The following is a 20,289-nucleotide window of genomic DNA, read 5'->3' as shown; positions in this document are numbered from 1 at the left end:
CAATTTAGTAGAACAAAGTATTCTTGCATTGAGTGAGTACTTGAGTGGAGGTCCAATGTCCATCTGCTACCTTAATACTAAACCTATAAACATGCACGTAGATCTATTTCCCCACCATCCTATATAAATATATTTACATATGTACATGCCTGTATTTAGACCTCTATAAATATCCTTTGTCTCCTAGTACTTTTATCTATTTCCTTTTACTTTCCTCTTGTCCTACTATCATGCTCAGTCTTCATTTAGGTTTCAGTAATTTCTCTCGATTACATTGCCCTTGCTGAATCCCCCAGGCCTCTCACACCCTCCTTGCCACTAATTTTGGGTCACTTGTTTCTCCCTCGTCCCTGGGTTGGTCAAAACCACCTCCTTACCCCAGCCTCCCCCTCTGCCATGTCCTCCCAGAACCATCAGCCCCGTTGTTTTCCCCTCCAGGCTGTCATCCAGCCTATCTTATCTAGATAGATCTGTAGAGATAATAATATGCACCAAAAAACAAGGCATAGCAAGACAGGGCATTGAATGAGAACACAGCGATGACAACAAAAAAGAAAACCAATGACCCATAAAAGAATAAATTAAATTCAAAAAAAAAAGAAAACAGTTTAAAGAGAAAGAAAAACCTTTAAATAGATCAAGGTCTGATTTTTACCTCTAGGCACGTCCTCCAGTCAAATCCGATGGGGTGGGGTGCCACATTCTGACCGAGTCTATCCTTTGCACTCCCTCGGGCTCCTTGCTCTGCTCCCCCCCCCCCCCGCCACCCGCTGCTCTGCCACACACACATCAATGGCAGTGATTTTTGTTTTGTTTTTCAAAACCATTTTATTGGGAACTATTACAGATATCATATCATTCCATATTCAATCACATGGAACCATATTGTACAATTGCCACCAAAATTAGCTTTAATACATTCTTTCTTCTTGAACCCTTTGAGATCAGCATCCTTTACCCCACCACCCCAACCCCTACCCCCGCCCACCACTTTACCCCACAGGAACCTTATACTTGATGTATCTATAGGTTCATCAATACTGGGTTTCAGAAAATCACATAGCAAAAATTCAAGAGGGCTACCCTGAATGGAAAAATACATAGGAGATAAATTCCGATATGAAACAACACAATGCTGAAAATCAGATTAGGTCCAACATACATCAGAGAGAGTAACTGACAAGGTTTTAACCATTCAACTCAGATTTAGCATTTTGATCTCCTATAGTCTTCTCTCCAATGCACTCTGTTTAGTAACCAGTTTATTCCCATTCGTCCGCTATGGATAGTCATTGGGGGCTTATTTCCTGCGTAGATCTCACAAATGTATATTGGGTTTCCACTGTCATCTATAGCCTTCTCCAAACTGGAATCTCACAATTTAAGCTCTGATACGATTCCCTCCTTTGGCTTTGGATTATATAGTTTACAATCCTTTGGTCACTAATGTCCGTGTGCTTCTTCCATGTGGACTTGGTTGACATCTCACTTAGATGGCTGCTTTTTGGAAACTAGCCTTTAAGACCCCAGATGGGATTTCATCTAATTTCTTCACCACACTTTCCCATCGTCCCCATATCTTCATGGGGAAATGTTCTTGTTCACTCGCCATCTGGGAAATGCAAGTCAAAATAACCATGAGATACCATTTAACACTCAAAACCGTAGCCATAACCTGTTTTTAAAAACTGAGAACAAATGGGAACAGTATGGAGAGATTCAAACTCTGAAATACTGCTGGTGGGCTTGTAAATATGTCTAATCATTGTGGAAAGCAATATGGTGATTCCTAAAACAGATGGCAATAGAAATACCATATGATCCAGCAAGACCATTACTGGGCATATCCTCTCCCCCCAAAGAAGAAACAGATCGTGAACAGATGTGCACACTCTCTTGTTCATTGCCACACAGTTAGCAACAGTAAGAAGTTGGAAACAGCCTTAATTCTCATCAGAAGATTGGATTAAAAAAACAACAACACCTGAGATAGACACACAATGGAATACTACGCACCCCTAAAAATAGTGGTGTGAATTATGAGGGAGTTTCTCAAATGTTGGGAACCGGACATAATCAGCCTGGCAAGACCGACTCCATGCTGTCTGCCCGGCAGGGCTAAAGCCACTTCACCTCAACCTTATCTTATCCTGACAAACACCAGATGGCCCACCTTTGTTTACTCCAGCACGTCGTTACAACCCATATATTTGTGTCTCCCTACCTTGTGTGCTCTACACCCCCTCCCTTCCCTTTTTTACCTTCCCTTGGAATTCTTTTGTTTGCCTCACCCTTTAAAAAGAGGCTTGTGTAGCAATAAAGAGAGACCTTGACAAAAATCTGCTTGGTCTCGCTCCTCTCTCTCGCCCGTTTCTCTTTCAGGCTGGATCCCCCTCGGTAACCTCTCGAATAACTGAGTCCCGCTGGTTCGGGGCACTCAAACACACATAATTTTATGAACTTGGTCTTAAATCACATGTGACATTTGGATAATATTCATGTTTAAAAGGTGTCATTCATGGGAAAAAATGTAAATTGTCGAGGGTTCAGGAGGGAGGGGGATAGGGGAGGGGGGAAATGAGTTGATACCAAGGGTTCAAGTGGAAAGACAATGTTTTGAAAATGCTGATGGCAACATATGTATAAATGTGCTTGACACAATGGATGTATGTGTGGATTGTGATAAGAGCTGTATGAGGCCCCAATAAAATGATTTTGAAAAAAAAAATACTGCCATCAGGCTATGCAGGATCCCTTTTGTATGGCTACCATGTCCAATTAGAAAGTCCTTTATTGTTATCCTTTTATAGATCACACTATTTGCACCTAGCACATGACTTCTCTAGTTCATTAATCTTGAGGTTTGGGTGCTTTATTTATTATCTTTGCTTTACAGTGATTGTTGACTTTTTGGCCTAATATAGATTAAAAAAACCACACCAATTTTTTAAAAGTGTCTACTGGGTAGGGGGTTACATTTCAGATAGTTTATTTTAAACAATTTAAGCTCCTTACCAACCTCCCTCCCCTTTGTACTAACCGCCCTTGGATTTCTCTCCTGTTGGGTACTGTCTCTCTTTACCCAAGTTAACCCTTGTTTATTTTCTAGCCCTGTGCTTTTCTCAACGTGGGCAATATCTCCACGTTGCTCTGGCATGATTCAGGGGGGCTGGTGGTAGGGTGGGTTACACTCTGGACTTTGATCCTCAAGGTCAGCAGTTTGAAACCACCAGCTGTTCCTCAGGAGAAAGATGAGGCTTTTTTTACTCACAGAACGAGTGGGTTTGGTTTTGAGGAGGATGTTGAGCCAGTTCTAACTAGCTTAAAAACATTAAAAAAATCATTTTATTGGGGGCTCATACAACTTGTATCACAATCCATACATATATCAATTGTGTCAAACACATTTGCTCTCCACTTAAGCCCTTGGTATTAGCTCTTCAAACATTTTTTTAAAGCTTGCATTTGGTAACACTTACTGAAAGTTCCTGGATAGCAAAACACGTATGCACTCAACTACTAGGCAGAATGTTGGTGGGTTCAAACCCATCTCGAGGCACTCCAGCAGAGGCCACAGCCTGACCCTGTGGAGCAAACCCTGTGTTCTACTTGCGATGAGATACAACCCTATGGCGCTTAATAACAATAAAAACATTTCTCAAGCACTTACTATGCAGTGAGTATCATGCTAAGTGCTTTTATTATTTTTTAATTAGAATTTTAAAAAGAAAATTCTGGGAAATAGATGTATAACTGTGTTAGTCCAGGTAGAGTAGAGAACCAAATCACAGAAACTCATGTGTATGAGAGAGTTTAATATAAAGGGTAATTGTACATTAAGAAGGCATCCTAACCCAGTCCAGTCCAAGCTCATAAGTCCTATATTAGCTCATATGTCCAATACCAATCTATAAAGTCCTCATCAGACTCAGGAAACACATGCAATGATGCGAAATCACAGGCCAGTGGGTAGAAAGCCTTTGGATCCACTGGCGTTGTAATCAGCGCTGGCAGGGGTCTCTACGTGAATTCTCCAACTTCAGAGGTCTGGTTGCATCAGGGTAGGTCCATGTGGCTACTCCAGCTCAGGGCACTAGCATAGTTCCATGTGTCTTGACAGCTGCAATGCCTCCCAGGGAGTGAGTAGAGAGAGGTGTCTCCCACCTCCTAGGAGGACATACAGGATTTCCCACAATCCTTAGGGGAAGGCCATGCTCACATAGAGGCTTCATTGGCTATGACCTGATTGACAGACTAGACTTCACCCCTTCACTCTTAATCCTCTCGAGTCCCTAATTGACACCAGATTATGTAACCACAATATATAGATGTCATTTCAGTAACCCTTAAAAGACCAGATGAATATATTTGCCCAATGGCTCTAAATAATTTAATTTTTGAAATGCAATGTATTTTCATGCTTATAAAAATTCTATTCTACTATATATGTGGAGCCCTGATGGTGTAGTGGTTTCATGTTGGGCTGTTAACTGAAAGGTAAGCAGTTTGAAACCAGGAACCATTCCACAGGAGAAAGACAAGGCTTTTACTCCCATAAAGAGGAACAATCTCAGAAACCCACAACGGCAGTTTTACCTTGTCCTATAGGGTCACTGTTAGTTTGAATTGACTTGATTGCAGTGAGTCTAGAGTTTTTTGAGATTTTATATTTAGCATTTTACATTTCACAACTTAATTATATATCTGTGAATGCCTCGGTGTGATCTTTGTTCTGAAGGCTGACAGTGTCTACTCATTCGGTAATGTGAAAATGCTTATTATATGCCAGCTAAGTGCCTGGAAGGCATACACAGTGTGTACTAGGCTACTAACCAAAAGGCTGGTGGTGTGATCCATGCAATGCTGCCGAGGGAGAAAGGCCTGGTGATCTGTTTCTGTAAAGATTGCAGCGATGAAGACCCTATGCAGTGAATTAAGCAGCATCTGGGGTCTTAAACCTTCCAAGAAGCCACCGAGGGCACAACTATTGACCACTAAACGTCAGGAACCAAAGAGAAAGAGGGAAACCAACGTCTCAGAGAAGGAGTTAATCTACAGGGGCATGAGCCTCTGTGAATCACAGCCTTGGTTACCATGAGAGCAGAGGAAGAAATGATGCCCAGCACCACCACCGACTGTTCTGATCAAGGCTACAGACATCTGGGCCCTCACAGAACAGGAGAAAAAGGTGGAAAAGAACTCAAATTCTTAAAGTCTAGACTTACTGGACTAGTTGAGAGTAAAGGACTCCCTGAACCTATCACACCAAAACACTTCTTAAATCTTGAACTGAAACAATCTAATGAGGTCATCGTTTAGCAAAATAGTACACTGGCACACAAAACAAAGGATGTTACCTGTGAATATGGTGCTGTATTTTTAACCCATCGATATGTCAAATACCCACCGGTAGAAGAATAGAGAAACTATGGTACACACACATAATGGGATACTCAAAAACCTCACCACCCTCCAGTCAATGCCAACTCATAGCAGATCCTGTGGGTTTCTGAGACTGTAACTGTTTACCAGAGTAGAAAACCCAGTCTTTCTCCCACAGAGCCACTGCTGGTTTAGAACTGCCAAGCATGAGGATCGCAGCCCAACACATAACCACTACACCACCAGGGCTCCACAATGGAATAAAACAGTGATGCGCCCATAAAGCACCTCAGGGACCTGGAGAACATGATGCTGAGTGAAATTAATCAATTACAAGAGGCCAAGTATTATGAGTCAATTTCTATAAGGGGAAAAAAATTAAGAATAAGGTTTTATATAAAAGAAAACAGACTTGGATACCAAGTTGGGAGGGAGGCCAAAGGAAGGCAGGTGAAGCATTAGAGTAGATTCAGTGTTCTCCAAATTGGGCAATTCCGCCCCCTGCGGGACGCTGCAACCGTACAAAACAAACAATAGAAGGGAAATAACAGGCTAGAGGGTAGACAGGAGCTAACTTGGATGAAGGGAAGGTAATATTCTACAACAAATGTACAAAATAGAAAAATAAGAGGGGTGGTGGGGCAGAGCAAGCCACTGGGAGATTTGAGATACTAAGTCAGTGTTTAACCAAAGTGGGCAATAACTCCTCTGGGGCATGCTGGAATTTTCCAGGGTGGGCTGCAAAAGCAGAAACCTACACCTTATCCTGCATTGCGGGCTAAAAAATGAAGTGTGTAATTTCCAACGGGGTTGTTAATTGTTTTTCTGAAAACGGGGCAAGCACACCAAGTTTGAGAGCCCATGAGTTGAGTTGTTGAATGCAAAAAAAAGGATTATAAGATGTTTAAGTCCCCACCCAATTCACAATAAAAAGTTAAAAAGAGAATTAAGTAAAATTGGTCACGAATGACTGAAATTGAATCATGGAACATGGAAGTTTATTATACTACTTTGTCTACTTGTATGTCCTTAGAAAATCTCTAGAATGATAAAAATAGTCCCTGTCTTATCTAGGTACTCAAGAAAGGCTGTTTAGGAAAGGGCGAGGCGTGCTTGCTGTCAGGCGGATTCCAGCTCGGGCGGCCCATGTGCATCACAGTCCTACTGGGCTCTACAGGCTTTTCTTTTTAAAATATATAGGCTTTCCCCCCACTTTATTGTGAAGGTTCCATAGGGTTTTCTTTTTTTTTTTATTTTAAAATAGTGAAATTATATTTGAACATAAAGACATTGACAAATTTACTAATTTCTGCTACACAGAATTTCTTATATCTGCGTGTATTTAATCAAGCAATTGTACAGACATTATCACAGTATCTGTGGAAATTAAAAAAAATTAAAGAAGAAAATTTATTCAGCATGCTACCTTAGGAAATTAGCCTCCACCCCATGGTTGACTATTTGTGCTTGGTTTCGTTTAAAATAAGAATGGTTAATCCATGGAATACTATTGGCTGCAACTACTGTATATACTCGTACATGAGTTTTTCAGCGATTTTTTTAATGAGATCTATCGATTCATTCAAAAATCATGCTTGAGTATCTTTCCAGGGCTATTTTTATAAACAAAGCATTGTGAAATGGAAATCTTCAGAGGTCTCATATCCTAACCATTAAGACAGAGAGGTGTACATGTCATGACATGGCAATGTCATAAGAGGCCCTCATGGAGAATACACAACATGCCATGAAAAATTAAAGGGAAAGCATTTAATGTTTCCTGGGTAGATGTTGTGGGATGGAGAAATCATCCTTGTAGAAAGACCTCCATCTATGACAGGGGCTCTCAACCTTCCTCATACTGCCACCCTTTCATAAAGTTCCTCATGTGGTGGTGACCCCCAACCATAACATTATTTTCGTTGCTACTTCATCACTGTCATTTTGCTACTGCTATGAATCGGGCACCTCCTGTAAATGGTCGTTAGACCCCCAAAGGGGTCTCGACCCACAAGTTGAGAACCACTGACTTAAGACAATGAAGAAATGGGTAAAAGAGTGGAAAAAGCCAGTTTATGACCGAGAGTAATATTAACACAATTAAAGCAAAAGTGCAGGTCATAATTGTGCCCTTATCACATATTCTTTTTAAAAAAATCATTTTATTGGGGGCTCGTAAAATTCTTATCACAATCCATACATACATCCATTGTGTCAAGCACATTTGTACATTTGTTGCCATTATCATTCTCAAAACATTTGTTTTCCACTTGAGCCCCTAATATCAGCTCATTTTCCCCCTCCCTCCCTGCTCCCCCTCCCTCCTGAACACTCCATAATTCATAAATTATGTTTTCATATCTTACACTGTCTGATATCTCCCTTCATCCACTTTTCTGTTGTCTATGGGGTTTTCAATATATAATTTTTTGTAGAGTAAACCACCAGGACATTCTTCTGAAGTGCCTGTGTGTGGACTTGAAGTTTCGACCTATCAGTTAATAACTGAGCAAAATAACTTGGTCTCGTACACTATATGACCGTGGCTTTTTATCCAGAAAGCGGTCAGTCAAACAGAACTTACGTAACAGTGAATGTTGCATTCCTTTTATTTACTGATGGAAGGCAGACAAGAACAGTGGTTGTAGATTTGAAAGGAATCACTTTTTAGATCCTCCTGCACAACCCCTGATACAGAACTGAGAGTAAATAGCATTGACTAAAATTTAACATGTAAACCTTTGTTACAACAATAAACGGGGGCAGAGAAGTTTCTGAATATTTTATTCAGAAAGCCGGACTGTATCACTACAAGCTAAAGTCTTAGTTGTTGCTTAGAACATGCTCCTTTTTGCACTCTATTCTGGAGAAACAACACTTCCCTTTCTTTCTTACACTCTTGGACTGTGAAATTGGTCATTACTAGGATCCCATACACACTCAAGATGATGCGCGGGTTGTTGAGGCTTTGAATAGCTATTCATGTGCGTGGACTTTCCTGTGCATTTGTATTGGGGAGGATCCAGTTCAGGCTGATGTCCTGGGAACCAGTGAGGCTCTTGGTTAAATCCTGATGGAAACGAGGAGGAATGGAAAGTGGCATTAGTCAACGACAAGGCGTTTCAGTGACTGACAGCACTCTTATTTCTGATGGAACAGGGAGTGAGAACTGCCAAAAGTGAAAGAGAAATTTCTCATTCATTCATTCCCTTGATATACTTTTCATTGAATTGATCTGTTTCCAGCACTGGAATAGGTCATGAGAATATAAAGTTTAAAAGAATAGTCCACCTACTATGGGTTGAAAGAGGCATCTTGCTGTTATAGCTTGTGTCATATATTGTTTCAAAATAGTGTCCAAACTGAAAAGAGAAAAATAACAGACTACTAAGTATTTAGTAGTCTATTGCTAAATAAGCATATAAAGGACATCACGACACAGTTCTAATGGAATCTGTCATACTTTAGGTGGATTAGATGTCTGTCAGTAATCTAGACCTTTTGTATTTGTGTGTATAGAAGATATTTAAGAGCAAAACTCAGGTAAATAACAGGTCTGGATAAGAAAAGACTGAGGGAGAAGCTACCCTGGGCCATAAGTTATATTTTTGTAGATAAAAAAAACATGAGGTCTAAAGAGAAGCGAGAGAAAGAGTATTATCCATTCGTCCAATGTCTTCAGATTTTGGGAAATATTCATTATTAATTCCATTTTCTGGGAACTTTTTGAAGTCCCCATCTATAATAGTCAACTGGATAGTGGAGAGGGGTAGGTATTCCAGCTAATGACTGCTCCTCTCCCGCCTCCAATGACTTCAGCGACTAGAGAGCCTGAGAGATTGCAGTACCAGATTCCTTTCTCTAAAGTGGTTAGCAGAATTTCTTTTGCTAAGAGAAAAAAATGAGAGATTAATTGATCAGTTGATTACCTGGGAAGGCAGGGGGTTTGGCTGCACAATATTCTTTAGGTCATATCTTTCCTGGTTCCAGTTGCCCATTAGAGTACGGATTGAATAGGAATTCTCGTTGGTGGTGCATCTCCATCCATACTGGAAAAACTTGGAAACATCATTCCAATCTGTCCACACTTCACCATGGCCATCAGCATTAATGATACTGCCACAGTGTGGGTTTGTGAGGAAACACACCAGGGCCTGCCTCTGAGAAAAGGCAAGAAAAAGCAGCTTACTGAACCAAGAACAGAGCTGAAAGGGCCTCCCTTTCCCATCCTCTGCTCTACATTCCAAGGAAACCATGACCGCACTTTCCTATGATCAAGGGTTTCCTTGGAAGTGACTTGTGGTTCTGGGTTTTTTTCTTCTCTAGATCATGAACACTTTAACCTATCCTCTCAATCAGTAGTAGGCAGCTGTGTAGATAAAATGGTCCCCATGAGAAGACATAGGAGAGCCTTTTGAACCTCCCATACCACATGGAGAATGAGCTAAATGTTCACAGGATTTTGAGATGTTAGGATTTAGGGACTGAGAGTACTGATGTAGCCTAAGAGAATAGAGAAACAAAAGGTGTATTACAAATACAACTATTTCCTTCCTTCTAACTCAAATACCACTTTCTCTATGATACCTTCTCTGAAGTTTTCATCCCTTTTACTTCACAGGGAACTTTGCCTTCCATCATTTACTATATTTAGAACTTTCTGCTGACATTATTCAAATACATGCATTATTTGTTCTATTGAACCGTAGACTCGCTAAGGGCAGGATCTGTGTCTTACTCACTATTGCAACCTCACCCTCTGCCTGTTCCAAAACAATCATGTTTTGCACATACCAGATGATCAATGTCCAAATTTCAGATTTTTCTTTTTTTCCCGGTAAGATATCAAAAGTCTACTGGGGGATGGGGGAAGGCCTGGTTCCCTGGCTTAGGATCAAGGTGGTACCTTCCCTGAAGAGAAATAAGATGTTGGGTAGCTTGTGCAGGTTGAAGGTTTCCTAGGAGAGTGAGTGAGATCCATGTCCAGCTGTTCCATGTTCATCAAGAGGTGTCGCTAAACCTGGCCTTTCTAGTTCTTCAGACAAAGAAAGACTATAGGTGACCCAGGTTCCCTGTGGCCATTATTGGGGAGCCACAATCGACATGTCTTTCCACAGCAGGGACAAAGTCAATATCACAATTTTAAAGGATGGCATCCCTGGTAACTGTTCTGATGCCACCTGCCTTTGTGAAGATAGATGTGCTGATGTCACCAAGCAGCATGATGACTAAAGCAGAGCTGTCCCACAAACTACACCAGGCTTAGTACTCAGACCGGAGATCTAGCCCACACTATCCATCACCATCCGTTCCACTGGCCAAACCAGAAACCTAGGGCTTCTCTTTAACTCTGACTTTTTCATTAGCCTCCTATAGACATTAAATCACTAGGCCAGTATGATTCTTAAATCGGTTCAGTATCCTCCATCCCCACTGCCAAATTCCCCATTCAGATCACTATTGACCCATGCCTGATTGGCCCAGCAGCCTCACTAGCTGATGTCTTTGTCATTCGCCTTGTTCTGCCCCTCATTTCTTTAAAGGAAAGCTGAAGTTTTAAAAAGGAAACACAACTGCCACCCTCCCATTTAAAATCTCAGTGACTGTTCACTGTTTAGAATATGTTCACGGTTCTTATAATGGTTTAGCAGACTCTGTGTAATCTGACCCACTCCCGAACTTTTCAGTCTCGTCTGTTTACCACTCTCCCCGTGACGTTTCACACAACTAAAGTCTTTTGGCGCTTCAATATGTACATAATTTCATACAGTTCCTCCTCCTGACCCACATAAGGTGTCTTCTCTCCCTTTAGCTTTCAACTCGTGTTCACTTCATCCAAGTAAGCGTTCCACTTCAACATGAAACTTGATAAGGACCCCCTTCCACGTGCTACCGTAGCACCTTGAATGACTTCGCATAATCCATCCCACCATGTCAGAATTGCTTCTTTTGCTGCATGCATGCATCCTCCACTAAACTGGAGATTCAGTGAAATTGTCGGTTGAATTGTGCTCATCCAAGATCCTCAGAGTGGCCTCGTATTTCCCCAAAGTCCCTTACAGTGACAGAGCAGATAAGCTCTCAATATTTCTGGGATGAACAGAACGAAGGCGACAGGAGCACCTGGGGGGGTGGGGGTGGGGGGAAAGTTGCGGGGAGCAGACAGAGCCATTGCAGACAAGACGGAAGCAGTTACAGAACCTTTTAGGACAGGCGCAAGCCGGGAGCGACCGAGCGACCCCTCCTTCGCACGGGCCACGCCCCACTTCTTTCCCCCAGAGCTGCCTTTGGGCCCGCCCTCTGGCGCTCGGGACTGCTTGTGACCTCACGCAGGTGTAACGAAGTCGCTCGTGCCGTCCCCGGGCTCTGAGACACTTTGATTTCCTCGAGGAACTGAGGACGTGCGGGGACAGAAGCGTGAGACGCCTCTCTTTTGAGCTCCTGGTCACTGTTACTCTGGAATTGGCAGCCAGGTCCTTCCGAAAACCAGGCGCTACGTGTGCGTCATCGACGGGCGACGACGAGCCGACAGGGGCCGGGCGGAGGCCGGCGGAGGAAGTGACGCAAGAGAGGAGGAAGTGACGCAAGAAAGGAGCGCCGCGGGGAGCGCGAGCGGGGAGCGCGCGGGAGGCATGGCTCCGCAGCGCCTCCTGTTGGTCGGGGAGGGGAATTTCTCCTTCGCCGCCGCCCTGAGCAAGACTCTGGATCCGAGCACCGTTCGCGTTGTTGCCACCTGCCTCCAGAGCCCCGCCGCCCTGGCCCGCGATCCCGTGGCCGCGGAAAACCTGCAGCGCCTCCGCGAGCGAGGTAGCGACACCGGCCCCGTTGGCGAAGCCCCACGCGGTTCCCGGTCGCGTTCCTATTGGGCGAGGGTGGGCGCCTGCTCGTGGTCCTCCTATAGGTACAGAAGGACTGCCTGCCATGTGCCTAGACCGGGGCTGGTGTGTATGATTCGGGTTAGGAAGATTTTTCTCTGGTGTCAGGCCTTAGGACATCTTTCTATCTTATTTTGCCCCTCCACATTCTCATCGCCAGGTGCGGAGGTCCGTTTGGGCGTGGACTGCACCCAGCTGGCTGACGCCTTTGAACTGCACGACAGGGAGTTCGACCGAATTTATTTCAATTTCCCCCACTGTGGACGCAAAGCCGGAGTGGCTAAGAATAGGGAACTACTCGCCAAGTTTTTCCAAAGGTGAGGAAAAAGAGAGCCCTCAAAAGTATAATGTATTGAAAATGCAAGCCACGTGGTTACCGCACTCAGACATTGTAAGTAGTGAGATAAGGCAGATCTCTTAAAGTAATTACCATAGGCTTAAGGAGTCCTGGTGCGCACCCCAAGGTCTGATGGACAAAGCCCAGGTTCTCCCTTAAAGATTTACGCTCTAGGGCAGTGGCTCTCAACCTTCCAAATGCCTCGACCCTTTAATACAGTTCCTCATGTTGTGGTGACCCCCCAACCATAAAATTATTTTCGTTGCTACTTCACTAATTTTGCTACTGTTATAAATCGGGCGACCCCTGTGAAAGGGTCGTTGGACCCCCAAAGAGGTCATGACCCACAGGTGGAGTACCACTGCTCTAGGGTCACGAAGGGTCAGAATCAACTGGATGGCAGAGTATGAAAGAGAACCCACAATCAAGTTGGCAAGCAGACATATATAATCCTAAATGCTAAATAAAAGTACTGATTATGTGCTCTTGGGCATGTCAAGGGAGACCCACTTCTTGATTATGCACCAATAGGAAAGCCACTGGGTTGTAGTGACTGAGCATGGATTTAGGAACCAAATAACCTTTCCGGATTTGAAGCTCAGCCTCACCATTCACTCATGGATTTTAGGCCAACTTCCTTAATCCTTCCATGTTTTGGTTTCCTCCACTGCAAAGTGGAGTTGTGATCCAGAGGGATCAGTCCCTGGAGAAGGACATGATGCTGAGGCAAGTGGAGGGCTAGTGAAAAAGGAAGACCCTCAACCAGATGGATTGACAATGCGGCTGTAATGGGCACAAGCACAGTAGCAGTTGTGGGGGGGTGCCAGACCAGGCAGTATTTGATTCATGTTTTAGGGTCACTGTAAATTGGAGCCAATTCATACAGCACCTAGCAACGACAATCTTATAAAGTTATTGTAGACATGAAACAGGCCTTTCTACTGTGGCTGTAGCAAGCACAGGGATTCTTTTGGAGATCACTGGGTTGCAGCTGTAAAGACACTTCAGAGACAATATTTTACACTAGTATTTGAGGTGTAGTATTTTAATACGCGGGGAGCAAAAAGAACATTCTAAAAGGGGAAGAAAATGTAACAAGCCATGAATTTTGTATAGGATTTTTGGGGACCCTGACCTTCCTATAACATATAGAAACAACACAAATCTAACGCTGAACAACCCAAAGGTCAGCTTCTAGCAGTGGTTAGTGTGTTGAACATTAACTTTACCTTCTTATTTACTTACACCATTTCTTTGTATGTTTGAAATCCAATTAAAAAAACAACAACCAAACCAAACAAACTCTGTGCCATTGAGCCAATTCCAACCCACAGCAACCCTCTGAAGCAGTGGTTCTCAACCTCTGGGTCGTGACCCCTTGGGGGGGTTTCAAACAACCCTTTCACAGGAGTTGCCCAATTCTTAACTAATAAAATGACAGTTATGAAGTAACAACGAAAAGAATTTTATGGTTGGGGGTGGCCACCACCACATGAGGAACTGTATGAAAAGGCGGAGGCATTAGGGAGGTTGAGAACCACTGCTCTATGGGTTTCCAAGGCTGGACATCTGTATGGCAACAGAAAGCCTCTTCTTTTCCCGTCAATCAGCTGGTGGTTTCAAGCTTCAGACCTTGTGGTTAGCAGTCCAATGTGTAACCCACTACACCATTAGGGCACCTTCTGAAATCAAACAGACCACGGTAAATATGTATAGTTGGATTTTAATTATTTGAAGTCTAGACCTTGTAGCCAAACTATGTGTATGTTGCTAATTCCTATGTAATTGCTATCTGCTTTTGATAAACGATTGGGGTGTCTCTTCCGTCCCTCTCCACCCCGTAGTTGTGCAGAGGTGCTTGCAGAGGCAGGAGAAGTACATGTGGCACTATGCAGAGGACAAGGAGGGACGCCTGCTGACAAGCCCATGAGAGAATGGCACAACAGTTGGCAAGTGACTGCCATGGCAGCCCTGGGCGGGCTGATTTTAAGTGATGTGCGCCCTTTCAGCTGTGAGGCTGTGCCAGGGTACAAGTGCACTGGATATAGGTAAGTAAGCGCAGAGGCCCAAGCCCTCCTCCTTCATCTCTGTCACGAATGATGAAAAACCAAACTCTCTATCTGTTCACATTGGCAAGGGGATGCTTTTCTCCTGCCGGTTTTTTAAAGGCGATTTAGCAGCATCCCTGAGGTCTACCCACGAGATGCCGCTAGCACCCCTGCTGTACCAGTTGTGACAACCCGAAACCCCTACTGCCAACTTCTTGATTCCTTCTCCAGATATTCCTTGCTATCTTTAGTGCTTTACAGGCTTTACACTGGGTGTGTGTATTTTACCAGGAGTCAAGATAAGGCTTTTCATGTCGAAGGTGCTTTGAACCATATCTTCACCCGGAGCTTGCCCTTTGAATGTCTCCAACCCAGACTCTTCAGAATCAGACTGGGTGACCACCGGCTTTCATTTCCAGAACCAGAAGCCCTTGTAGGAAAGTTGAACAGGTAACCTGTTATAGAGCCCATGGCAAGCTGTATCTTGATTGGATTGAATGACTCAGGAGCCTTGGGGGTGCTGTGGGTTAGGTGTTGGACTATGGTTCAATCTCACCAGCTGCTCCCTGGGAGGAAGGTGAGGCCAGCTGCTCCCCTGAAGATTTGCAGTCTAGAAACCCTATGGAGGGTGACTGTGTGTCAGAATTGACTTGGTGGCCGTGAGTTTGTTTCCTAGTACATAATGAATAGATGCTGAAAACGGTGGATGCTGCTGCGGGGAATGCTTTTGATCTGCTCTTCTCAAGCCTCTTTAGAATGAAAACCTACCCTTTTGGGGTGTGTGGTATAGTTGCTGTAAGAATTCTTTTTTTTAATCGTTTTATTAGGGGTACATACAATTCTTAGCACAATTCATACATACATCAATTGTGTGAAGCACATTTGTACATTCATTGCCCTCGTCATTCTCAAAACATTTGCTCTCCACTTAAGCCCCTGCCACCAGGTCCTCATTTTTCCTCTCCCTTCCTGTGCCCCCTCCCTCATGAACCCTTGATAATTTATAAATTATTATTTTTGTCATATCTTGCCCTGTCCAACGTCTCCCTTCACCCACTTTTCTGTTGTCCGTCCCCCAGGAAGGAGGTCATATGTAAATCTTTGTAATCGGTTCCCCCTTTCTAACCCACCCTCCCTCTATGCTCCCAGTAACGCCACTCACACCACTGGTCCTGGAGGGATCATCCGCCCTGGATTCCCTGTGTTTCTGGTTTCTATTTGTACCAGTGTACCTCCTCTGGTCTAGCCAGACTTGCAAGGTAGAATTGGGATCATGATAGTGCTGAGGGAGGAAGCATTTAGGAACTAGAGGAAAGTTATATTTTTCATCGTTGCTACATCACATCCTGTCTGGCTCGTCTCCTCCCTGAGACCCCTCTGCAAGGGGATCTCCAATAGCCTACAAATGGGCTTTGGGTCTCCACTCTGTACTCCCCCCACCCTATTCACTATGATAAGATTTTTCTTCTGATGATGCCTGATACCTGATCCCTTCAATACCTCATGATCACACAGGCTGGTTTGCTTCTCCCATGTGGGCTTTGTTGCTTCTGAGCTAGATGGCTGTTTGTCTACCTTCAAGCTTTAAAGACCCCAGATGCTATATCTTTTGATAGCCGGGCACCATCAGCTTTCTTCACCACATTTGCTTATGCACCCATTTGTCTTCAGCGATCATACCATGGAGGTGAGTGCACAATGTTATGATTTTTTGTTCTTTGATATCTGATAACTGATCCCTTTGGCACTTTGTGATCACACAGGCTGGTGTGCTTCTTCCATGCGGGCTTTGCTGCTTCTGAGCTAGAGAGCTGCTTGGTTACCTTCAAGCTTCTAAGACCCCAGATGCTATATCTTTTGATAGCCGGGCACCATCAGCTTTCTTCAACACATTTGCTTATTCACCTGCTTTGTCTTCAGCAGTTAGGTTGGGAGGGTGAGCATCATAGAATGCCAAGTTAATAGAAGAAAGTATTCTTTGCATTGAGGGAGTACTTGAGTGGAGTCCCAATGTCCATCTGCTACCTTAATACTAAACCTATAAATTTATGCACATAGATCTATTTCCCCCATCCTCATATATAAATATATTTGCATATATACATGTCTTTATCTAGACCTCTATAAATGCCCTTTGCCTCCCAGCTCTTTCCTCTATTTCCCTTGACTTTCCTCCTGTCCCACTATCATGCTCAGTCCTGACCAGGGTTTCAGCAATTCCTCTTTGTTACATCACCCTTGATCATGCCGTACCAGGCCTCCCACCCCCTCCTCACCACCAATTTGGATCACTTGTTGTTCCCTTGACCCTGGGATTGTTAACACCACTACCTTTACCCCCATTTCCCCTCTCCCATGACCCCCAGAACTGTCAGTCTTGTTGTTTTCTCCTCCAGATTGTTCATCCAGCCTATCTTATTTAGACAGACCTGTGGAGATAACAACATGCACAAAAACAAACAAAGCAAAACCAAACAACAATATACAACAGAACAACAACAAACCAATGACAAACAAAACACAACAAGAAAGAAAAGCTTGTCGTTAGTTCCCGCCACACCAAGGAAAAGCACTGGGGGATGCAACAGAACAGCAAGGGAATGGAGTGGCCAGGTCCCCAGGGAATGCTGTACGTGAACTTTGGGGCCAGGGCATGGTACCCCAACAGACTGGACTGGAAAACACTCCTAAAGGCTGTCAAAATTCTAAAGCACATGATAGATCTATTAATAGTAGATGATTTGTTTCCTTCTAGAATCAACTTAGGAATAATTCTTTTCTTTACAACTATTTGCGCTTTTAATTCTAGCTATGCCATAATTGTTTATTATTTTAAAGGTGTGTTTTTGTTGTTTTTGTGTGTGTGTTTAAACAGGGGTCTCCTGGAAGCACCTTCAGGTCATCCTGTCAAAACCATCAATGAGGAACTCATCGCTCTATTCAGCAGTGCTTTCCCTGTAAAAAGGCTGAAGTGTCCCACACCTTTGCTGCCACCAGAGGGCGCCAGTGCTCTCACTTCCTGGAAAGGTGACAATTTCTCAGCTGCTTTTTGGGTGAATCTCCTTGAGGACCACTCACATGCGGAGCCCCTGACGGATGGGACGACACAACACACGGAGGAGCTTCTCTTGTCATTTGCTGAATGTAGCCTTCCCAGGCATCCTGAGCGAGATAAGGAAGGGACTCCTGGAAGAATCTGTGGTCAAGCCAAGGGCTGCCTTAGACCTTCTCTCCTAGTTCATGTTCCGGCTGTCATCCAGGCACCAGACTTTCTCCCAGGTTCTCTGCATATCCTCAGCGGACCCGTCTTTAGAAAATGCCTCATTTTGCCTTTCAGGATGCCAGCCTTTCACGAGACTTTACTAATTCTGGGGCTTAATCAAACTCAGAAGGATGGCTCTCTGCAGTCGCTGCTTGATCACCTGAAGTGTGTTCTAGATGGCCTGCTGACGCAGACATTGCCTCAAGGCTCTCCGTTGGGCAGTTCAGTGGAATTTCTCCTTCAACCAAATGAAGATTATCTGATTAGTGTCAAGTCTCATCATTTGACTCCAGATGGTGCCGAGAATCTGATTATTGGGTCCGTCACCACATCTGCTACCAGCATCAGACACAAAGACCAAGGTCTTGTGTTGGTGTCTATGAACTTGGACCTACTAACCATGCTGGTCTGGAGTATCTCTGACTGGAGAATGTTGTGGTCCTTTGATAACCGTTTCCTGAAGAACTTTGTCCCTGGGGAAAGAGAACCCTTCAAAAGCTATTCCCTGTATCCCCCATGCTATGTGCATGATATTAGTTTTTGGTTAGATGAGGAGCAGGGCTTTGATGAACTCGAGTTCCATACTGTGGCCCGAGAAGTGTCCCAGGACACTGTCATCTCCATACAGTTCCTTAGTCGTTTTCAGCATCCAGACACGGAGCAGGTCAGCCTGTGCTACAGATTGACCTACCAGGCTTGTGACAAGGCCCTCACACAACAGCAAGCAGCATCAATGCAGTCTCAACTTAGGGAAAAAATTCAACAACGGTTACATGTGACACCTCGGTAGTTTAGTGTATTGATTTCTACAGTGTGTGATGAAGTCGCCGTAACTTCTATTGTGTTCTATGATGATATGGATATACAAGGGGGCTTGAAAAAGGGTGTCAAAAGAGGAATTAAAAAATAACAGATTTTCCCCCAAAACACTCTTTGAAGCCCTTCTAGATGCAGCACATACAAAGGCCCACAACTATAGCTAGATATGCACACCATCTTCTCTACACCATCTACTCCACACCGATGCAGCCACATGAAACATTGTCCCTGTTACTATAACTGCAGAGTTGTATTTGAGGAGGCTTCCAAAAACTGGTGGGAAAATCTCACCCTCTTTTAATTCCATTTCCCCACAACCTTTTTGAAGTTCCTTCAGCTGCTATTGCATTCACCGTAGCTGCCCTTTATCTTTGCATACCTCTCCGTGCCTCCGTGTACCTGGTCATGTCACACTGACTTCCCATTTTGTGAATTGCCTTTCTCCTCACAAGAACTAACATGGGCCTACGATCTGGTCGAGGAGCTGGTGATGCAGTGGTCACAGCGCTCGGCTGCGAGCCCCCTGCTGCCCCACAGGGGAAGCCATCACAGTCTGCTCCTAGAAAGCTTCACCGACTGGGAAACCCTAGGAGACAGCTCTATTCTTCCGGAGGGTCACTGTGCGTCCGGTTTGACTCCATCGTAGCGGATTTCATCTGGTTTTCCTCTCCTTCACCATCCGATCCCCGGTTACCACAAAGTTGCTTTCTGTGTATAAGCCGATTGACTTTTTAAAATAAAAGTGATATATAATATTTGTCCTTTTGTGATGAACTTACTTCACTTAGCACAGCGTCCTCCAGATTCATTCATCTTGTGTTTCATGGACTCATTATTGGCTGTTTATAGTATTCCATCATCATGTGCACACCACATTTTGTTTAGCCATTCTTCCGCTGATGGAGATGTAACTCATTTCTATCTTTTTGTTCATGTGGATGCTGCAGTGAACATGGGTACACCTATGTCTATTGGTGCCGTTGCTCTTAGTTCTCTAGTGTGTACACAGTACGTGAAACAGTAGGGTTAGGGATCCAGTCCATCCATGCACAGGTTTTATTCCAGTGTGCGTAACTAAACACGTTTCTGCAATTAGTGGACTGCTGCAGAAAGTTGTTTCAGTAATACACTTGTCTTTGTCCCGTGGGGCACCTTCAGAAGAAAGGTCCAATCAATATTTCTGAGGATAACTGCTGGCCAGTTAAATTCAAGGTACAGAGGTCAGTCAGGTTAGAAGGCTATGGTGACTGTTTTGGGGGGATTCCCAAGGGATGATCTTGATAGATTTTCTCAAGGGAAACAGGATGATCAAGGCTTAGTAAGGAGAAATTTGCTGCAAATATATCCACAAATGTGGAGCATACAGGACACAAAGTTATGAAAAATTCTCAGACATAATCAAACATCTTAAGGGAATGAGTTGCTAGGCCTGGGGACTCAGGACAACAATAGGGTGGGGGGTGAACTGACAAAAGTCAACTGGCATAATGTAGTCCACAAAGACTGCTCTGCACCCTACCTTATTTTGCCATAATGCTCAACATCCCTCTTTGGTAAGGAGGAACT

The 20,289-nt window shown here is 43.9% G+C and overlaps 2 protein-coding genes across 2 annotated transcripts; one reads left to right on the top strand and one right to left on the bottom strand.

Annotated features, from left to right (window-relative positions):
- Positions 1-6,817: 6,817 nt before the first annotated feature.
- CFAP68 (cilia and flagella associated protein 68) lies at positions 6,818-11,570 on the bottom strand. The gene is made up of 4 exons (XM_075546586.1): positions 10,289-11,570; positions 9,312-9,542; positions 8,678-8,744; positions 6,818-8,452 (listed from the first exon to the last, which is right to left on the bottom strand). Exons 1-4 carry the CDS (start codon positions 10,382-10,384, stop codon positions 8,274-8,276), a joined length of 573 nt encoding a protein of 190 aa, XP_075402701.1. The 5' UTR covers positions 10,385-11,570; the 3' UTR covers positions 6,818-8,273.
- A 14-nt stretch (positions 11,571-11,584) lies between these two features.
- On the top strand, positions 11,585-19,478 carry FDXACB1 (ferredoxin-fold anticodon binding domain containing 1). Its single transcript, XM_075546585.1, has 5 exons — positions 11,585-12,189; positions 12,418-12,574; positions 14,439-14,642; positions 14,934-15,092; positions 17,518-19,478. The coding sequence occupies exons 1-5, from the start codon at positions 12,015-12,017 to the stop codon at positions 18,692-18,694; spliced, it is 1,872 nt and encodes a 623-aa protein (XP_075402700.1). The 5' UTR covers positions 11,585-12,014; the 3' UTR covers positions 18,695-19,478.
- The last annotated feature ends 811 nt before the right edge of the window (positions 19,479-20,289 follow it).

This window comes from Tenrec ecaudatus, chromosome 4, assembly GCF_050624435.1.
Source record: "Tenrec ecaudatus isolate mTenEca1 chromosome 4, mTenEca1.hap1, whole genome shotgun sequence".
NCBI classification, from domain to species: domain Eukaryota; kingdom Metazoa; phylum Chordata; class Mammalia; order Afrosoricida; family Tenrecidae; genus Tenrec; species Tenrec ecaudatus.
The sequence above is the reverse complement of the archived record's forward strand: the minus strand, read 5'-3'. Positions and strand labels throughout refer to the sequence as shown.

Bases quoted from the DNA above. Each gene is read 5' to 3' on its own strand.
- FDXACB1 (XM_075546585.1), top strand. From the start codon at position 12,015: ATGGCTCCGCAGCGCCTCCTGTTGGTCGGGGAGGGGAATTTCTCCTTC. The intron at 14,643-14,933 runs GTAAGTAAGCGC...GTATTTTACCAG, and splicing joins TACAAGTGCACTGGATATAG to GAGTCAAGATAAGGCTTTTC. The intron at 15,093-17,517 runs GTAACCTGTTAT...GTGTTTAAACAG, and splicing joins CTTGTAGGAAAGTTGAACAG to GGGTCTCCTGGAAGCACCTT.
- CFAP68 (XM_075546586.1), bottom strand. From the start codon at position 10,384: ATGAACATGGAACAGCTGGACATGGATCTCACTCACTCTCCTAGGAAA. The intron at 9,543-10,288 runs GTACCACCTTGA...GCCTTTTCTCAG, and splicing joins CTTATTTCTCTTCAGGGAAG to AGGCAGGCCCTGGTGTGTTT. The intron at 8,453-8,677 runs GTAGGTGGACTA...CGTTTCCATCAG, and splicing joins GATGCCTCTTTCAACCCATA to GATTTAACCAAGAGCCTCAC.